Source organism: Somniosus microcephalus, chromosome 5, assembly GCF_052327205.1.
Source record: "Somniosus microcephalus isolate GS21.2 chromosome 5, FLI_Smic_1.0, whole genome shotgun sequence".
Classification (NCBI taxonomy): domain Eukaryota; kingdom Metazoa; phylum Chordata; class Chondrichthyes; order Squaliformes; family Somniosidae; genus Somniosus; species Somniosus microcephalus.
Window position 1 is genome coordinate 26,206,969 of NC_140991.1, and position 20,742 is coordinate 26,227,710.

At 45.7% G+C, this 20,742-nt stretch overlaps 1 protein-coding gene across 2 annotated transcripts in view; it reads left to right on the forward strand.

Annotated features, from left to right (window-relative positions):
- The window catches only part of scn5lab (sodium channel, voltage gated, type V-like, alpha b), a 524,522-nt gene that overhangs the window by 155,373 nt on the left and 348,407 nt on the right, over positions 1-20,742 (forward strand). Inside the window, exons 4-6 of one of the 2 annotated variants that reach the window (XM_085987471.1) lie at positions 6,133-6,222; positions 9,403-9,531; positions 14,379-14,470. In XM_085987471.1, the coding sequence (XP_085843597.1) occupies positions 6,133-6,222; positions 9,403-9,531; positions 14,379-14,470 (311 nt within the window). Of the gene's footprint in view, positions 1-6,132; positions 6,223-9,402; positions 9,532-14,378; positions 14,471-20,742 lie in introns of those variants that run through there. The other variant, XM_085987470.1, reaches the window with a different exon arrangement.

Consider the following 20,742-nt stretch of genomic DNA (forward strand, 5'->3'; position numbering starts at 1 on the left):
GAGTTCGGTGTGATTGGGGAGGGGGAGAGTTCGGTGTGATTGGGGAGGGGGAGAGTTCGGTGTGATTGGGGAGGGGAGAGTTCGGTGTGATGGGGAGGGGGAGAGTTCGGTGTGATTGGGGAGGGGGAGAGTTCGGTGTGATTGGGGAGGGGAGAGTTCGGTGTGATTGGGGAGGGGAGAGTTCGGTGTGATTGGGGAGGGGGGGAGTTCGGTGTGATTGGGGAGGGGGAGAGTTCGGTGTGATTGGGGAGGGGGAGAGTTCGGTGTGATTGGGGAGGGGGAGAGTTCGGTGTGATTGGGGAGGGGGAGAGTTCGGTGTGATTGGGGAGGAGGAGAGTTCGGTGTGATTGGGGAGGGGGAGAGTTCGGTGTGATTGGGGAGGGGGAGAGTTCGGTGTGATTGGGAGGGGAGAGTTCGGTGTGATTGGGGAGGGGAGAGTTCGGTGTGATTGGGGAGGGGGAGAGTTCGGTGTGATTGGGGAGGGGGAGAGTTCGGTGTGATTGGGGAGGGGGAGAGTTCGGTGTGATTGGTAGGGGGAGAGTTCGGTGTGATTGGGGTGGGGGGTGATGTGGGTTTTACCCATGACTTGTTTCTCAGCCCCTTGCTCTCTGTGCAGGTTTCAGGGGGACGGAGTTGCAGCCAGCCAGTGGGGGAGGTGAAACCAGCTTTGACACCTCGCTGTCTTGCCTGTATCACATTTCACGTTGTCGCTGTCATGAGTTTCCATGTCGCGGTAAGAGCCTGCTAATCAAGCGGATGGTGCATCTGAGCGCCGGGGAACAGCTTGGGCACAGCGGGCATTGGCTGCTGGAACAGGGGGAGAGAGCGAGAGGTCAGGAGCCGAGTTATGCTCTGGACCTGGTCGTTCTCTCTGGCCTGGCCTTCTTGGGGAGGAAGGGTTTATAAACTCCTGCACCAGTTTCAATATTTAGTGAGAGGCAGCTCCCGGTGCGGTGAATCGCAGCGCTCCTGATTTCCTGGTGAATGTGATCTGCTGGTGGCCGCACCCGATTAACCTCAAGCTCCCAGTGGGAGCCCCCCACAGTGCAAACATTTACCCCACGATGTTATACTGGCAAATATCCACCAGGCTGATTTTTTATCTTTGGGAAAAAAAACCTATCTTTGGCTAATATTATTCCAAACAATTGCCTGCCTCCATGTCTCTTAAGACTACAGTTAAGAACTGCAACCACTGGATGAATGGTGCTTGCAGCATCTCTGGAGCCTGACAGAGACTTTTGGTGGAGTGTGTGAAATGCAGCTGGCAAAACCAGAGTTATACCTCGGGCTGCGTGTCATGACCTGCTCACCAGCAGAGTGACCTTTGATTTTCCTCTGAGGTATTGCATGGGGCATTTAGAATCTTAGAACGGTTACAGCACGGAAGGAGGCCATTCGGCCCGTCGAGCCCGTGCCGGCTCTCTGCAAGAGCACTTCAGCTAGTCCCACTCCCCCGCCCTTTCCCCGTAGCCCTACAGTTTTTTTCCCTTCAGGTACTTACCCAATTCCCTTTTGAAAGCCACGATTTAGAACTCTTTTTGTAAAGATACTTCAAGATGGAGCAAAGTAACATAATGAGAGTCTTAGAGAAATGCTCTCAATTGCACTTGCATGCAAAAAACACCAGGTGCAAATGGATCCCAAGTTTGTCCCCAAACTGAGGCATACCCCCCTTCCCCCCCCCCCCCCACCCCATGTTCTAAGAGTGAGGGCAGGACATTAAAGAGACTCGCTACTAATTTTCAACCTGGTTACCTGGGCAGTAACCTGATGGAGCGGATCAACTGCTCATTGTCAAATCCAGCTCATTTATCGTTCTACTGAAATCAATGGAACAGAACTCAGGCGGGCTTTATAAAGAACAGGAGATCCGCTCCGCTGGTCCTTTGGTTTGGTTTCACAGTCTCATCACCAAACGCTTCCCCCCGCACCCTGCAAAGAAAATCCTGCCTGTGCCACAGTGCCTCCCCATCCCTCTCATGCTGTGTGTCTAGATAGGTCCAGCTCACAGCGAGAAATGGTAACCATTACAAACTCTACAGGTGACCCAGACTATCAGAGAAATGGTAACCATTACAACCTCTACAGGTGACCCAGACTATCGGAGAAATGGTAACCATTACAAACTCTACAGGTAACCCAGACAATCAGAGAAATGGTAACCATTACAAACTCTACAGGTGACCCAGACTATAAGAGAAATGGTAACCATTACAAACTCTACAGGTGGCCCAGACTATCAGAGAAATGGTAACCATTACAAACTCTACGGGTGACCCAGACTATCAGAGAAATGGTAACCATTACAAACTCTACAGGTGACCCAGACTATCAGAGAAATGGTAACCATTACAAACTCTACGGGTGACCCAGACTATCAGAGAAATGGTAACCATTACAAACTCTACAGGTGGCCCAGACTATCAGAGAAATGGTAACCATTCCAAACTCTACAGGTGACCCAGCGTATGAGAGAAATGGTAACCATTACAAACTCTACAGGTGACCCAGAGTATAAAAGAAATGGTAATCATTACAAACTCTACAGGCGACCCAGACTATAAGAGAAATGGTCACCATTAAAAACTCTACAGGTGACCCAGCATATGAGAGAAATGGTAACCATTCCAAACTCTACAGGTGACCCAAACTATGAGAGAAATGGTAACCATTACAAACTCTACAGGTGATCCAAACTATGAGAGAAATGGTAACCATTACAAACTCTACAGGTGACCCAGCATATGAGAGAAATGGTAACCATTCCAAACTCTACAGGTGACCCAAACTATGAGAGAAATGGTAACCATTACAAACTCTACAGGTAATCCAAACTATGAGAGAAATGGTAACCATTACAAACTCTACAGGTAATCCAAACTATGAGAGAAATGGTAACCATTACAAACTCTACAGGTGACCCAGCGTATGAGAGAAATGGTAACCATTACAAACTCTACAGGTGACCCAGACTATCAGAGAAATGGTAACCATTACAAACTCTACAGGTGACCCAGACTATCAGAGAAATTGTAACTGTTACAAACTCTACAGGTGACCCAGACTGTGAGAGAAATGGTAACCATTACAAACTCTACCACTGACCCAGCGTATGAGAGAAACTGTAACTATTACAAACTCTACAGGTGACCCAGAGTATGAGAGAAATGGTAACCATTACAAACTCTACAGGTGACCCAGACTATCAGAGAAATGGTAACCATTACAAACTCTACAGGTGACCCAGACTATCAGAGAAATGGTAACCATTACAAACTCTACAGGTGACCCAGACTATCAGAGAAATGGTAACCATTACAAACTCTACAGGTGACCCAGACTATCAGAGAAATTGTAACTGTTACAAACTCTACAGGTGACCCAGACTGTGAGAGAAATGGTAACCATTACAAACTCTACCACTGACCCAGCGTATGAGAGAAACTGTAACTATTACAAACTCTACAGGTGACCCAGAGTATGAGAGAAATGGTAACCATTACAAACTCTACAGGTGACCCAGGCTATCAGAGAAATGGTCACCATTACAAACTCTACAGGTGACCCAGACTATCAGAGAAATGGTCACCATTACAAACTCTACAGGTGACCCAGGCTATCAGAGAAATGGTAACCATTACAAACTCTACAGGTGACCCAGACTATCAGAGAAATGGTAACCATTACAAACTCTACAGGTGACCCAGACTATCAGAGAAATGGTAACCATTACAAACTCTACAGGTGACCCAGACTATCAGAGAAATGGTAACCATTACAAACTCTACAGGTGACCCAGACTATAAGAGAAATGGTAACCATTACAAACTCTACAGGTGACCCAGACTATCAGAGAAATGGTAACCATTACAAACTCTACAGGTGACCCAGACTGTCAGAGAAATGGTAACCATTACAAACTCTACAGGTGACCCAGACTATCAGAGAAATGGTAACCATTACAAACTCTACAGGTGACCCAGACTATCAGAGAAATGGTAACCATTACAAACTCTACAGGTGACCCAGACTGTCAGAGAAATGGTAACCATTACAAACTCTACAGGTGACCCAGACTATCAGAGAAATGGTAACCATTACAAACTCTACAGGTGACCCAGACTATCAGAGAAATGGTAACCATTACAAACTCTACAGGTGACCCAGACTATCAGAGAAATGGTCACCATTACAAACTCTACAGGTGACCCAGACTATCAGAGAAATGGTCACCATTACAAACTCTACAGGTGACCCAGGCTATCAGCCCACATAACGCTTCCATATCACAATTTAAGAAAAGACCTTCTTGGAAACTCTAGCGCCCCTTATATGACAGTGTCCATGACCACAGGCACCTGCTTACGATGCATGAGGTCCCTCTGCCTATGCAGGTTCATATAAAGCCTTTTACGCTTTAGTACATTAATTTATGATATAACTATAACCCCGCCCGACGGGAATAGGGCGGGATCGGGTCAGACGCCCGTTTTACATCCCGCCCAATTTTAATTCCCATTGGCTGCAGATCACTGCACGAGCTGCATGAATTATTGACGGACACTCCCAGCACCGCCTTTACTTTGATAAGGAACACATTTGTTTAGCCAAAAGAAAAATCCTTTTAAATTTGGGCAGGGTCGCCTATATAATGAATTCTTCATGATATTTCCAGGAGTGGGAATGGTGGATGTTTAAATTGTGGCCAATATGCAGGAACGTGAGTCAATACGGTCATATCAATAATCTCTCGAGGTGTTATTGTGAAGGAGAAGGGGTACAAGAAATGAAAAAAAAACCTGCAAAAAGGGGAAATGTGTAGCTGGTAACAGTTTTGGGTGCAAACTTGGAAAAAACATTAACCAAACATCCACCCTGAAAAGCATAGGATGTCGAGGCCTTGGAGAGGTTGCAGAGGAGATTTACTAGAATAGTACAGGAAACTCTCTTTTAACCGGCACCTAAATATCCGGAAATCTCTCTTAACCGGCAAAATTCAGGAGTAGGTTCAGGTAAGTTTTACTTCATATTAGTGGCCGTGTAACCGGGGTTCCTGGATCTGTGGCCGTGTAACCGGGGCTCCTGCACCTGTGGCCGTGTAACCGGGGTTCCTGCACCTGTGGCTGTGCAACAGGGACTCCTGGATCTGTGGCCGTGTAACCGGGACTCCTGCACAAGTGCCGTGTAACCGGGGCTCCTGCACCTGTGGCCGTGTACGGGGCTCTCGTACCTTGGTAACTATACCTTTCTGTAATCCGGACTTTTTGATCAACCGGCACCACGCCGGTCCCGTCGGTGCCGGATAAAAAAAAGAGTTTCCTCGACCGGGGATGAGGGACTTTAGTTATGTAGAGAGACTGGAGAAGCTGGGGTTGTTCTTCTTAGAGCAGAGAAGGTTAAAGGGAAATTTAATAGAGGTGTTCAAAAATCATGAAGAGCTTTGATAGAGTAAATGAATAGAAACTGTTTCCATTGGCAGAAGGGCTGGTAACCAGAGGACACATTGTCAAGATAATTGGCAAAAGAACCAGAGGGGAGATGAGGAGAATTTTTTTTTCTATGATCTGGAATGCACTGCCTGAAAGGGCGGTGGAAGTAGATTTAGTAGTAACTTTCAAAAGGGAATTGGATAAATACTTGAAAAGGAAAGGAAAAATTTGCAGGGCTCTGGGGAAAGAGAAGGGGGCGCGGGACTAATTGGAGAGCTCTTTTCAAAGAGCCGGCACCGCCACGATGAGCCGAATGGCCTCCTTCTGTGCTGTAAGATTCTATGATTCTACGAATTGCCACATAGAGTGGGATTTCTAGGGCATGCCCGTTCAAGGCCATTGCTCAGTGCCAGGAATTCTTTTCAATTTGGGACTGTTTCCTGGTGACACGGGGCCCCGTCAGCATCCCCAATCCCGATCGGATGAACGTGCACGTGCTGGGAAAACCGGCAGCATCAACGATGAAACTCCTAAACCCTTAGCTTGCCAGTTGGGATCATGCCAGCTAACTACCCAGTTAACTAGGTAAGTGAAAAACTGTAATAAATCTCTCTGCTGTCTTACTTTAAAAATCTTGTTGAAAAGCCGCAAGTGTTGTGTAGCCAAGTGTTGTAAGATTTCTCCTTAACCCTTGTTTTACATTATTCAATATATTTATTATGTGCACTATTTTGACCAACTGTGTGTTCATGACCATGTCTGATCCTGCTCCATGGACAAAGAATGTCGAGTGAGTATGAAACCGCACTCCTTTCTAGTGTATTGTGATGCTTTCTGTAAACAAACCTTTTTTAAAAAAATCTCTTGCTCTTTTTCTCTTGCTGTTGCCCAAGTTCCTTAAATAATGTTGACCTTTGAACTGTGCCCTTATCTGTCCCGATGAAATGCTTTGCCAGGTGTATCTTGCCTTGTGAGGCCCAGTTGGCAAGTAAGTTAATATTTTAAGTATACCCAGCTCATAACGTGCTACCCACATACGCTCATGCTGCATCCAGCCGAAACCATGATGCGGCAAAAGTTTTACCTCATTATGAAAAAAAAAATGATTTGCGCTCTTCCTGAATTTTCATTAAAGGAATTGACCAAGAAAGGCCTTTAATTTAATAATCACAGATGGGGCAGAAAGTCTCAGTAAATGTAATTCTACATTGCATTGTTATCATCCATTATAATTGCTGCGTGATTATAGCAACAGGGTGAGCATTTGTACAAATTCTACATTGATAAAATAAAACGGTAATGATTGTATTGCTGAAAAAGCCCTTTTGGACGAATACTGGAAGTTGAACAATTGCAAACAGCCAATTATCCTTTCTTCCTTTAATGAAGAGGCCTGAATAATATGTAATTACTCACCACCAAAGGACTTTTATAAATGATTTTTTTCTCTGAAAAGAAGGGGTTCATTGATATTTAGCATGAAATGAACCCTGGGAGTCATTTCCCCCCCTGAAGAGTCCAGCTCATACCTCTCAACTCGAGGCCTTCAGAACCTGGTACATATTTAATCTAAGGCCTGTATTCACTAGAGTTTAGAAGAATGAGAGGGGAATCTCATTGAAACGTATAAAATTCTGACAGGGCTAGACAGACTGGATGCAGGGAGGATGTTTCCCCTGGCTGGGGGGTCGAGAACCAGGGGTCACAGTCTCAGGATACCGGGTAGGACATTTAGGACTGAGATTCTCTAACCCAGAAGCCTGTGGAGGCCAAGTCACTGAATATATTTAAGAAGGAGATAGATAGATTTCTAGACACAAAAGGCATCAAGGGGTATGGGGAGAGAGCGGGAATATGGTATTGAGATAGAAGATCAGCCATGATCACATTGAATGGCGGAGCAGGCTCGAAGGGCCAAATGGCCGACTCCTGCTCCTATTTTTCTATGTTTCTAAGAAAATAGAAAGTAATGGAGGTTGCCCAGAAGCAACCAAGAGAGACCAACTCACGAAATGGAGGCTGGGCTCAACTTTCACCTGATGCAGCCGATTCTGATTCAATTTTAAAGAGACAAGGAGGCTTAGCTCTCTGCTGCCCTTTAGAAGGTGCCAGCCCATGATTATGCTTATCGTGTGAGGACTCTTATTTAGCACACAGAATAAAACAGATCCCATGACTATTAAAGGGTAATCTTTAGGAAAGCAATTGGATTGTAGAGCAATACATAGTTCTCACATGAGATTGATGCCTTCAATTTAAACGGAATGGCTCCAACTCTACTGCCAAGAGGATATATATTTGTGTCGTCAACTACTCCGACATAGTTTGGTCAAAAATTACACTAGGACAATGAACCACGGATGGATAATTTAAATCTTTCACGCTGCTGGTCACAAAAATCTACCAGCTTTAGAAGATAAGAAAACTCCCGAGTGTGAGGTTATTTGAAAAGCATTTTTAATATTACAAAAATGATTTGGAGTGCTTAATCGGCAGAAGCCATGTTTTCAAGGTCACAAGAAGGAGAGTCAGCTGATTTATCATCCATGCTCGTTGATTATCCCATGACATTGCTTTCTAGTCCCTGGCTCAGGTCTGGACTTGAACATGGGGTTCACATCCTCAGCTCAAAACCATCGACCCAACTCACCCCAGAGATATTGAGGCTGGGGTGGGGGGGCGGGGGGTCAATTGAAGATTTCAAAACTGAGATTGATAGATTTTTGTTAGGCATGGGTATTAAGGGTTATGTAACCAAGGTGGGTAGATGGGAGTTAAGAGACAGATCAGCCATGATCTAATTGAATGGTGGAACAGGCTCGAGGGGCAGAACAGCCTACTCCTGTTCCTAAATTCCGATGACTCCAGCCTTGGCCCTATTTCAGCCTCAATATCGCTTAACCCCTGCTCAAGCCTCAAACACTTAACTGCTCCACATCCCACAGCACTTTGTTGGGGAGGGGTGTCCTGGGTAGGAACAGAGTTATGTGATGGGATTGTTTTAATTTGATGTGATTTGGAGAGATCTAATTGGTCAAAGGCATTCCGTAATACAACAACACCACAGATGTACAAGTTAGGATTAAGAAGAAAAGTCTGGTAACATAGAAACATAGAAGATAGGAGCAGGAGTAGGCCATTCGGCCCCTTGAGCCTGCTCCGCCATTCAATGAGATCATGGCTGATCATCCAAACTCAGTACCCTGTTCCTGCTTTCTCCCCATATCCCCTGATCCCTTTAGCCTTAAGAAGAAAAGTCTGGTGGTACGTTTTCACCCAAAGGGTAATAGGCTCATGATATAATTCAGCAGGAAACTTTTAAAAAGAAGTCAGATGTATTTCTGGACAGAGTAGAGATTGAGGTGCATGGTGACAATCCAGGGAGATGGGATTGATCTATCAAGAAGGGAGGGGCTTATTAGGCATAATGACCTCTCCCTGTTCCTCAAAATTCTGATGTTCTTGTCTGCACATGTGGTTTTTGACATGATGTGGTAGATTGATTAAGCAGCCAGATTGGAGATTCTTTCATAGTAACACTGCGTGTACCATTTTCTGAACTAAAGTCAAAGAGAACAAGAGCAATGACATGGAGAATGATTGGAATGTGAGCCTCACTTTAGACAGTTGAGAGGTATGGCGTACAATCACTCAGATACCAGCTAGGATAATACTGAATGCTTCATATTCTCATCCCTTTCATTGACTTGTCGGAAGAGTATGCTCTTTGATATAAAATGACTTGTGAAATGTTGTCCATTCCTGACTTGACGACCACCAATCCATCGAGAATATGTATTGAAGCTTGCGATCATTGTAAGGCTGACGATCATGCCTGCTTCTTCACGTCACTCTTTGCCATTTTCTATCCTGAGGTACCATGTGAGGTGGCTCATATTGTGAAAGAGCTAAACACACCTCAATCCCTTCACCAACTGCTAATGCTGTCCATTTCCAAACACTTTACCAGGTACACTTTCACTGGCATTTACACTTTTGAATCAATGATAAAAATATTGGCAAGAGGATTCTGCATTGATGGATTCACCTTCCTTCGAGATCCATGGAATTGGTTGGATTTCAGTGTTATTTTAATGGCGTAAGTAAGAATTAATATGGTTTTATGTCAAGAGCTAACACCAGAAATGCACTTTTTTTTATCTCCTGCTTGCACTGTTCTAAGTGGAATCTCTAGATCTTAGTTCGGGAATGTCTTGTGAGGTAGCTTTGCTTAATATTGCTTTCTGTGTGCTCTGGCATTGCTCTCTCTTCTCTGCCGCTCCTGCATGTCTGATTTTTGAACTTGCCAGATCCCTCGTCTAAAAAAAAAATAAGCATTTCTCTTTGACATTTTAAATAGTTTTGAAATGTTTCTTTCGAACAGAAAGTTTAAAGTTTGTCACCGTTTGAAGTCAAGTTCCAGTGCAGTCTTTATAATATAAAGAATGAGAGGGGATCTTATTGAAACATATAAGATTCTGAAGGGGCTTGACAGGGTAGATGCAGAAAGGATGTTTCCCCTCGTGGGGGAATCTAGAACTAGGGGGCATAAATTCAGAATAAGGGAGCACCCTTTTAAATCAGACATGAGGAGGAATTTCTTCACTCAGAGGGTCGTGAATCTTTGGAATTCTCTTCCCCAGAGAGTTGTGGAGGCCGGGTCATTGAATATATTTAAGGTGGAGATAGACAGATTTTTGAAAGGTAAGGGAGTCAAAGGTCATGGGGAGCGGTCAGGGAAGTGGAGTTGAGGCCAAGATCAGATCAGCCATGATCTTATTGAATGGCGGAGCAGGCTTGAGGGGCTGTATGGCCTCGCTGGCAAGGCCAGCATTCATTGCCCATCCCTAGTTGCCCTTGAGAAGGTTGGTGGCGAGCCTCCTTCTTGAACCGCTGCAGTCCGTGTGGTGAAGGCACTCCTACAGTGCTGTTAGGGAGGGAGTTCCAGGATTTTGACCCAGCGACGATGAAGGATCGGCGATATACTTTTAAGTCAGGAAGGTGTGTGACTTGGAAGGGAACTTGGAGGTGGTGGCGTTCCCATGCGCCTGCTGCCCTTGCCCTTCTCGGTGGCAGATTAGTGCTGTCAACCTCGAGATTGAGGTGCATTTCTAGTGAGCCCAGCAGAGCAGGTGAGCCCCTGTGGTATACCTGAGATTAGCTGATGTGTCCCAGTGCTCTAATCTTCATTGCTATCATTCTTTGGTTCGCTGATTCTTATCGGTCACTCAAATCAGCCAATGAGCCACATCATAAAACCAATCCTATCACACATTTTTCATCAGCAAGGAGTTTCTGGGGCAATTGAAATGAATTTTGGGTTAGGACAAACTTAGCAAGTAGACCAAATGGATGACAGACACAGCTCTCAGTTTTTCTACTCAAGGTTCAGATATATAAATTGGATGGTATCTGATAGTAAGGACAAGGGAAATTGAACCAGTAGCTATTAATTTGTGGAAGAAAGTACAATGTAGGGAGTACTTACCCCTTCATGTCTGTTGTTCTTGTTTAATTCAAAATTCAAACCCCCTGTAAGAAACAGCCTTAATGCTGCTTAGGATAAAATTCAGTATATACTGTGATGACTTATAGGGGATGGGAGGAGGTGAAGCACATCTGCTCTGCCAATTTTAACAAAATGTAGAAGTTCACCTCATGGTTTAATCACCTAAATGTGACACATGCTGTGGTACTGAGCTAAATAGACCAGGAAGTAGGTCCCAGGGTCAAGTCTGTACCAGGTTCACAGATCCCAGTAGGTGTGTAGCAAATGACTACAGTGCCCATGGGTTAGGAATAGGAAAAATTCAGCTGTGGTTCCTGCTCCTGATCACTATCAAGTTTCCACTGCTGGAGAGAAGAGACAGAATGTGCACGGCTGTGATCCCAGTGTCGAAAAGCCTGCTGATACCGTCCAAGGTCACACTTGGATGAGGTGCCAGATCATTTGCCAGTACCAATAGGACCATAGAGTAGCATGAAAAAAGGACAACATTTGGAGAACAAAAACAATAATAATAAGTGGAATTTAATCTTGCCAGCATAGGATAAAGGTTCTTTGCAATTTGAAACAGGAACAGTAAGCTCTTCTGGTGTCTACGATTAGGAGAAATCATGTCTTGGAACATAATGAAACATTCCTGACTGTTCTGGAGAAATTACATCGAGTCGCTTCCTACCCCAGAACTTGAACATGACCCATCAGAAAGACCCCACTGCTCATTGCCCATCAATAGTTCAGTCTCAGACCCTCTTTTGGGCAGCTGCCTGCATGGAGCTAGCTGTTTAAACACAATTGGATGGTATCTGATAGTAAGGACAAGGGACATTGAACCAAAAGAGGGGGAAAAGCAGACACAAAGGAGTAAGTACTTGACATGCAATAGTGTACCTTCTCCTACATGGTGATTAGTAGATTTATAATAGAGGGTAATCCACAGGATTACTTATGGTTTCGGTTGTTGTTTCAAACTGAATATGCTGCTACATCCAGAAACTCTCCCCACAACCTGCATGGGTTCCAACGATTTGGATATATGTAGTTTGACTTATTATTTGAAGATAGGTTGTCCTCTGAGGAGAGATTGAGTAGATTGGGCCTATACTCCCTGGAGTTTAGAAGAATGAGAGGAGATCTCATTGAAACATATAAGATATTGAGGGGGATTTGACAGGGTAGATACTGAGAGGCTGTTTCCCCTGGCTGGAGAGTCTCGAACTAGGGGGCATAGTCTTGGGATAAGGCGTCGGCCATTTAGGACTGAAATGAGGAGGAATTTCTTCACTCAGAGGGTTGTGAATCTTTGGGATTCTCTGCCCCAGAGGGCTGTCGATGCTCAATTGATGAGTGTATTCAAGGCTGAGATCGATAGATCTTTGGAATCCAAGGGAACCAAGGGATATGGGGATCAAGCGGGAAAGGTCGACGATCAGCCATGATCTTATTAAATGGTGGAGCAGGCTTGAGGGGCCGAATGGCCTACTCCTGCTCCTAATTCTTATGTTCTTATGTCTTTATAAGGCCACTATGTGACCTTGCTGCCCGAAGTTGATTGGGTTTCCTATTATATTCATTATGCCTTCCTGTACTAAGACTCCCATTATTATTTTCCCCATTCATGTGTAATATTTATTAGGTGTCAATATGACTGGGTTTCCATGGATAAAACACAGCGGTCCTCAGTCCTTGCAAGTTTCTGTGGGGCTGCAAGCAGGTTTTAGCATCCATCTCACTTGTTAACAGGTATTGACCATGATGATTAGTTTAGCTTGCATAGAGTCTTAATAGAGATGTACATACTGTTAACAATTGTCAGCATTTTAGACGTTAAGAATTTTTAGGAATGTGACAGGTCATTAAGCCCATCAAGCCTGACCTATTTTGTTAGATCAACCCCATCTACTCACCTTCTTAACATATTCGCCCAATGCCTGTTGTTTCCCGATATGTATCGAATTACCTCTTGGATCCATTTATACTGTTTAAAGGAATGATTTGCCCTGATACTCTAATACCCACTGGGTGAAAACATTTTGCCAAATTCCTCTTCTTACTCTTAACTTCCTGATTTGTAACATCTGTCCCGTAATATTTGTACCCTTTGACCCAGTGGACAACTTAGCTTTGTCAAGCCCCGTGCATGATTCTGAAAAATGCCAGTAGGCCATCTCAAAGACTCCCCTTGCCCACAGTGTATTTTTGTGGTCAGCCATGCCCAGAAGCCCATCACCAGGTTTGGCCATCTTTAAACGATTGGACAAACCTACACCTGGGGAGTTTCTGCTTGCTCAATACACCCTCTCTCCGTAGGGATGTATCCCACTTACTCAAGAAAAGAGAGTTCAGGTGCAGGCTGGTAGAGCCAAGGCTTTGGGACCCCTCAAGTATGTGCTGGGATACTGCTGTAATTTAACCAGCTAAACCCATGCAGCAGAACACTGCCTGTCCAGCTAGGAGCATCCTACCAATTAGGGTATTGGCCCATTGAGTTATCTGGAGAACAATTTTTGCTCCAGTGATAGATCTACCCATCCAAATTCCATTACTGAGTCAGGCTGTCTGGTCTAAATAGAACAAGCACAACTTCCTCAATCTTTCCTCATTACTTAAATTCCTGACACGTGGAATCATCTTCACCATCTTGACTCCAGTTCATTTATGAGAGAGGCATATATACCGAACATTAACTTCACCCTATCCATTAGGGGAAAAGAGAATACAATGAGAGGATATTGATGATGTCAGTACCTTAATAGGAAAATGTAGAGAACAATCCTCCTTGCAGTCATTTTAATAAGTGTCAAATGAAATTCGTGATCATCGACTAAACATCTGAATCAATTCCTAGCCCTCCCAAGGTGTCACCTTGCATCTACCCCCCATCCTCAAGCAACTAGAACTGAGTGGTTATACCTATTAGGAAAGATTGAACAGGCTGGGGCTCTTTTTTCTAGAAAAGAGAAGATTGAGGGGTGACCTGATAGAGCGCTTCAAGATTATGAAAGGGTTTGATCAGATAGATGTAGAGAAGATGTTTTCACTTCCAGGCGAGACCAGAAGAAGGGGCCATAAATATAAGATAGTCACTAATAAATCCAATAAGGAATTCAGGAGAAACTTCTTTATCCAGAGAGTGGTGAGAATGTGGAACTCGTTATCACAGGGAGTTGTTGGGGCGAAGAGCATAGATGAATTTAAGGGGAAGCTAGATAAAGACATGAGGGAGAAAGGAATAGAAGGATCTGCTGATGTTGTTGGATGAAGTAGGGGTGGGAGGAGGCTCGTGCGGAGCATAAACACCGGCATGGACCAGTTGGGCCGAATGGCCTGTTTCTGTGCTGTAAATCCTTTGTAATACTTTGTAAAACTAGCACAGGAAAAAAGTAAAACAAATTGACATGAATTGTGATGCCATTCCAAATAACTGTGGTTTGATCCTACAGGTATGTAACAGAATTTATAAACCTAGGCAATGTTTCAGCTCTTCGAACATTCAGAGTATTGAGAGCGTTGAAAACTATTTCGGTTATCCCAGGTAAGGATCCCTGCCGGGTTGGCTGTACGGTATCAGCGGTGTCCGCGGCTCTTCCTGATTCTTCTCTCTCCTTCCCTGCTGCTACTGCCGCTGCTGTTGATGGTGTTCTGTCGTTGTCCATGTGTGCCTCTCCCTTGTTACAAATGTGTGACTGAGTTTGTGGACTGGGCAATGTCTCAGCATTGCGAATGTTCAGAGTACTTCAAGTACTGAAAATTACCTCAGTCATTCCAGGTGAGAGTCAGGCTGAACACTAAGGCTTGTACTGAACCTACGCAACAAAACTATTGCATGAGTGTAGAGAGATGAAACTTCTCATAGAATAATAGATTAAATTTAAACTTATTAAGCAATGGATTTAGTGAATTATTTTTGAGGAGGCGAATGCAACACTTTTTCTAGTTAATCATTTTAGGTTGTTAATCCCAGATTTCTTGACTACAAAACAGGAATTTTGCCATTTTTAATGACACATTCCTTTGTCTAATCCTGGCCCAATTAGTGAAATAACCATCAATACACGAGCAAACGGATTGGACACCTCAAGCACTCGGCTGAAGATTTTCTTTTTTAAGGATTTGCATTTTAATTCCATGGCACTGAAAATGTCATGTCCTTGTGGTATCTTTCGCCGTACTGTGGCGTTAAGTTGCTGTGGACTGCAATTCAGATTAGGGGCCAAGGACCATTCTAAGGACCATTCCAGCTCACTGCAGCATAGAGTGATGGAATATGGGCCTCGTATTTAGAGCACACAAAGGAAATAATCCCGCGATGTTGGTGCAGTGCAGAAGGGCCTTTACCCGGCATCTAACCAATGGAGCAGTTGATGTTGCGAAAATTGGGAAAAGATATTGGCCCCGCAATTCGGCTCCTTTGCGCCTGCCGTCAGCGCCTCTGGGGGGCGCTAACAGGGCGCAAAGGGCTTATTGCCCGGGTGGGGAATAGCGCCTCCAGAGAAATTCGGCAGGGTGCTACTAAGGCGATAGCCAATAGCACCGCGCCCCCGCCGGTAGCACCCTGTGGTGGCCCCTTACCGCCCCACGGGGCGCTAATTAAAGGGAGGTGCGGCCGCGACCCGCGCCGCCGTTTAATTTTATTTGGCTGACCTCCAGGCCGCAGCCACGGCACCACGCCACCCTGGTGGGCCAGTGTGGGCCATTGGAGGCCCTGCAGAGCTCGCAGCGTCCTTCCCCGTTAACAGGCTCCGGCGCTACAGCGCTTTGCGCACCCGACACCGCCTCAAGAGGAAGTGGAGCGCCCGAGATAGAGCTCCGCTTCCACACCGGAGCGGTAAGCCAATTTTAGCAGCCGGGGCGGTACTTCTGTGCCGGGCGCTAAATCTACGGCGTTAAATAGGTTACTGCCCCCAAACGGGCCGTAACCGAATTTCGCCCCCATTGAATTCTCCAGCATTAGACTAGGCCACAAAATCAAAACACAGTTCTTAACCCCTTTAAGAAAAACAAACATGGTTTCGCACATGTTGCATCCCAGAGCCAGGTTATTGAAAGGTTTTTTCAGCTGCAGAATATTGATGTTCTTTCAATACTATGGGAAGATTTCATTCAGCCTTCGTGGTCATCCAAAACTGACACCAGCGAGGAAACCTTTTCTGTTGTTTCGGTAATTTCTTAAGTTAATTTAAATGAACGTTACCACCTTTAAGCGCCACCTGCTGAAAAAGGCCGAGGGTGCTGCATGCACAGCTCTGAGTTACATTCCCTTGGATATGTGCTAGTCACTGTTGGCCGAGCGGATGAACATATGTGGGGTTACGGGGTTATGGGGATAGGGCTTGGGTGGGATGGCTGTCGGTGTAGGGACCGGGTGCTAGGGTTTGGATGATCAGCCATGATCTCGTTGAATGGCGGAGCAGGCTCGAAGGGCCGAATGGCCTACTCCTGCTCCTAGTTTCTATGTGTCCAGGTCCTCAGCATCGAAAGGCACTAAGTGAGACAGGCCAGGGGTACTTGCAATGGTCTGTTCTGGTCCGGTGTACACCTCTGCTTTTAAGTGTAACTGCAAACAGGAGGACCTTTTGGACTGCCAGACATGATCATAAGATACTGAGCTTCTCAACTCTCTTGTGGTTCACGAGATCACAAGACAATTATGGATGAGGCAGTTCATTTGGCCCATAGTAGTTCATCCATCCAAAAGTATCCTACAGCCCCCCCATCGCAGTATCTAATTGTTTTTTAAATGCATCACCTCCAACACTCTGTCGGGAAATCAACCACTCTTTGGGGGTAATTTTAACTTTGGCCGATAGTGTAAAATGGACGCTTTCGGATCGGCTGCCTGTTATACACGTCTCCTGATTTTCATTGAAACATGCAAAATTCTTACAGGGCTTGACAGGGTAGATGCAGGGAGGATGTTTCCCCTGGCTGGGGAGTCCAGAACCAGGGGTCACAGTCTCAGAATAAGGGGTCGGCCATTCAGGACTGAGATGAGAAATTTCTTCACTCAGAGGGTGGTGAATCTTTGGAATTCTCTACCCCAGAGGCTGTGGAGGCTCAGTCATTGAGTATATTCAAGACAGAGATCGATAGATTTTTGAATATTGAGGGAATCAAGGGATATGGGGATAGTGCAGGAAGGCGGAGTTGAGGTCGAAGATCAGCCATGATCTTATTGAATGGCGGAGCAGGCTCGAGGGGCCGAATGGCCGACTCCTGCTCCTATTTCTTATGTTCTTAAGTCCTCCCCTAGTCTCTTTGAACACTCTGCGATAAACACCACCTATCCTTGGTGATTTATTTGTTTCGAGCCCTTTTAGCCTCGCTAGGATATCCATCTCATTTATGTTGAAGCTGTTAATTGTAATTGGCTATTCCCTGTTTGGGAAAGGCACCTTGCCCTATTGGTTTCCAGTCTCGTGAAATAACTTGCACTTAAAATATGAACCTCATCTCTACTTCTTAGCTGCTTTCGTAATGAGAAAAACTTATTACAGAAATAACCTTGTTCCCCTATACCAGGCACAATGTGGTCATGCCCATTCAGAGATATATATAGACTCAGTGTTAATTGCTTGGTATCTTGCTCTCTCGCACGCACAACTGTCCTCACCAGTACCTGCCCACACATACATAGACTCATTTGTAATTACCTATGGGGTGGGATTGCTTTTTTAACGAAAATTGGGGGAGTGCCTGTTCTTGTCTGGAATTACTAACCAGTAGACAAAAATCTCAGCAGTCTTACAGCTCTCGGCCCCATGATGTGGTTAGTGGGTCATTAATGCTGGAGAAAAACAGGCACTCTCCTTAAAGAGGAATTTCACCCCCACCCACAGTCACTCACACCTATGTAATCACGTGCTCTCACGTGCAGTCCCACCAGTTCACGTATAAATAAATCCATTTGTAATTATTTAGCATCTCTCGCGCGCTCTCTTTTGTCACCTCTTTCCACTCTCAGACTGAACCTCACACGTACATGTCCAAACATATCTTTTCTTAGGCAGTCCCTCGGAAACGAGGATGACTTGCTCCCACATTACAAATGAGGTCTCAGGTGACTGATGAGTCCAATGCGGGACCTACAGTCTCTGTCACAGGTGGGGCAGACGGTGGTTGAAGGGACGGGTGGGTGGGGTGCTTGGGTTGACGTGCGCTCCTTGCGCTTGGCTTCCGGCGAAGAGACTCGAGGTGTTTGGCGCCTCCCCGGATGCTTCTCCTCCACTTTTTGCGGTCTTCGGCCAGGGAGTCCCAGGGGTCGGTGGGGATGTTGCACTTTTTCAAGGAGGCTTTGAGGGTGTCCTTGAAGCGTTTCCTCTGCCCACCTGGGGCTCTCTGGTCGTGTCGGAGCTCCGAGTAGAGCGCTTGTTTTGGGAGTCTGGTATCGGGCATGCGGACGATGTGGCCCATCCATCGGAGCTGATCGAGCATGGTCAAAGCTTCGATGCTGGGGATGTTGGCCTGAGCGAGACCATTGAGGTTGGTGCGCCTATCCTGCCAATGAGCTTACTTGAGCTTAACTGCACTGCCCTGGACACTGCAATAACACTGATGTGCAAAGGCTTAAAGTGTTGGTTTGAAATTCCTCTCTCTGATACTTTAACAGCGGCATTAACGTATTTAAAATAAATTGGTTTCCCTTCCCCACCTCCCCCGCCCCCCCCCCCCCCCACCACCCCATCCCACTTCCCCATGAATGACAAGAGAGAAGAACTTCGGATGACCGTGTTCATCATTCATGTATTAATATTCCATGGCCGCAATTTTGGGTGTTATTTTCCCTCTCTCTCTTTCATACTCACGCAAACATCTCCAGATCTTCTTAGGCAGTCCCTCGGAACCGAGGATGACTTGCTTCCACATTAAAAATGAGTTTGCAGGTGACTGATGAGTCCAATGTGGGACCTACAGTCTCTGTCACAGGTGGGGCAGACGGTGGTTGAAGGGGCGGGTGGGTGGGGTGCTTGGGTTGACGTGCGCTCCTTCCGCTGTTTGCGCTCGGCTTCCGCTTGCTCCCGGCGAAGAGACTCGAGGTGTTCGGCGCCCTCCCGGATGCTTCTCCTCCACTTTGTGCGGTCTTGGGCCAGGGATTCCCAGGTGTCGGTGGGGATGTTGCACTTTTTCAAGGAGGATTTGAGGGTGTCCTTGAAGCGTTTCCTCTGCCCACCTGGGGCTCTCTTGCCATGTCGGAGCTCCAAGTAGAGCGCTTGTTACAATGCCTCTCATATGTGTACAGGTCCAGTAGTAATTACCCCAGTCCCTCTTACTCTCTCACACATCCTGACTTTGTCCCACAGTGTAGAGCGGGCAATAGCGAGTTGGTAGCAAGTTTTACATCTCTCCCGAGCTGCCGACTCGCTAGTACCTGTTTTACACTATCGCACAACGTCGAGATCGACCCCATGGCGTTACAATAGCCACCCCCCTTCACAATCTCTTTCTGTAGGGAAATCTTAACTAGGTAACCTTTTGTTGTGAAATAGAAAACCGATTCCAAATCTAGGAATGAATTTTAAAAAAACTTTATTCAAATGCTTTTCACAAATGTTGGCTGACTCCCTTGCTAGCATCTCTTGAGCCTGACTCTCCCAAACCAATGGCCCAGAAATTCCGTTCCCTAAGGGTGTGTACGCGCTGTGTACTCACCCGTAGGGCCAACGGAAGTGCCGGTTTTAGGCATGCACTGCGCATGCGCTGGAAACCGGAACTTCCGTTCTGTGAAGAAAGGGCTTGACCGGCCAAACGCCTGCGCTGGAGAGGCAGCACGTACGGCTGGAACTTCCATTTTTTTCACAGTTGCTTCAGTCCATGTAAGTCAGTAACAACTGTGCCTGGAAAAGAAGGCGCACAGCCGGCAGCTCCTCGGCGCAAGGCCTGCTTTTACCAGGCTAAGAGTTGAAGAAAGTTAAAAAAAAAATTTCCACTGATTTATCATTTTAAAATACTTTAAACATAGAAACATTGAAGATAGGAGCAGGAGTAGGCCATTAAAGAAAGGTAAGTTTATTTTTAGCCCTGTATTTTTTTCAAAAATTTAAATTTTTGTTTAAAATAGTTAATTTATGTAATTTATAGCCATTTTTAAAATGTGATGTTTAAAAAAAAATCTATTTGAAGTTTTACTTATGTTTTGGGGCTGGTCTCTATTCATAGATTTGACAGGTCTTCCTGTCAAATCTATGAATGGAGATTCCCTGCTCTGATTGGCTCCCCATGGCCCACGTGATCCCACGGACGCTGCGAACTAGCTGCGCCCCTGGGATACGTGGGCCCTGCGCACCAGCAGTTTGGAGAGGCACAGCAACGGAATTCTGCGCCTCCTGGGAGCCCTCCAGTCCAGGTGGAGATTTTTCCAAATCACAGCCCTCCACCCGCGGGAGGACTGCGAACGGAATTTCTGGGCCAATGTGTCTTGATGAGAATAACAAACTGTTCAGAAGCTTTTATTGAGAAGAACGGTACTGTTGATTTCCGTCAGGTTACAGTTGCCGTGGTGGCTTAGGTGAGTTTGTGCAATGATGCTGTCACACAGAAGAAAGAGTCACGTGATGCAGTTGCTCTCCGGGCACTCTCGCTGAAGGTGTTAAGCTGCCATTCAATGTAATAGTAGCTGGAGAGACTGGGCAAATGGACACAGAGTGCAGTGCAGACTGAATACGCATCGTTTACTCGTGATGGATTGTTTCTGAAACTTGCACCTTTTGACTTGAAATTCATGTGCAAAAAAGATGGGTTGACCCAACAGCCCATGTTGTGTCATCTATGGCTCAGTTGGTAGCAACCCCGCCTCTGAGTCAGAATGGT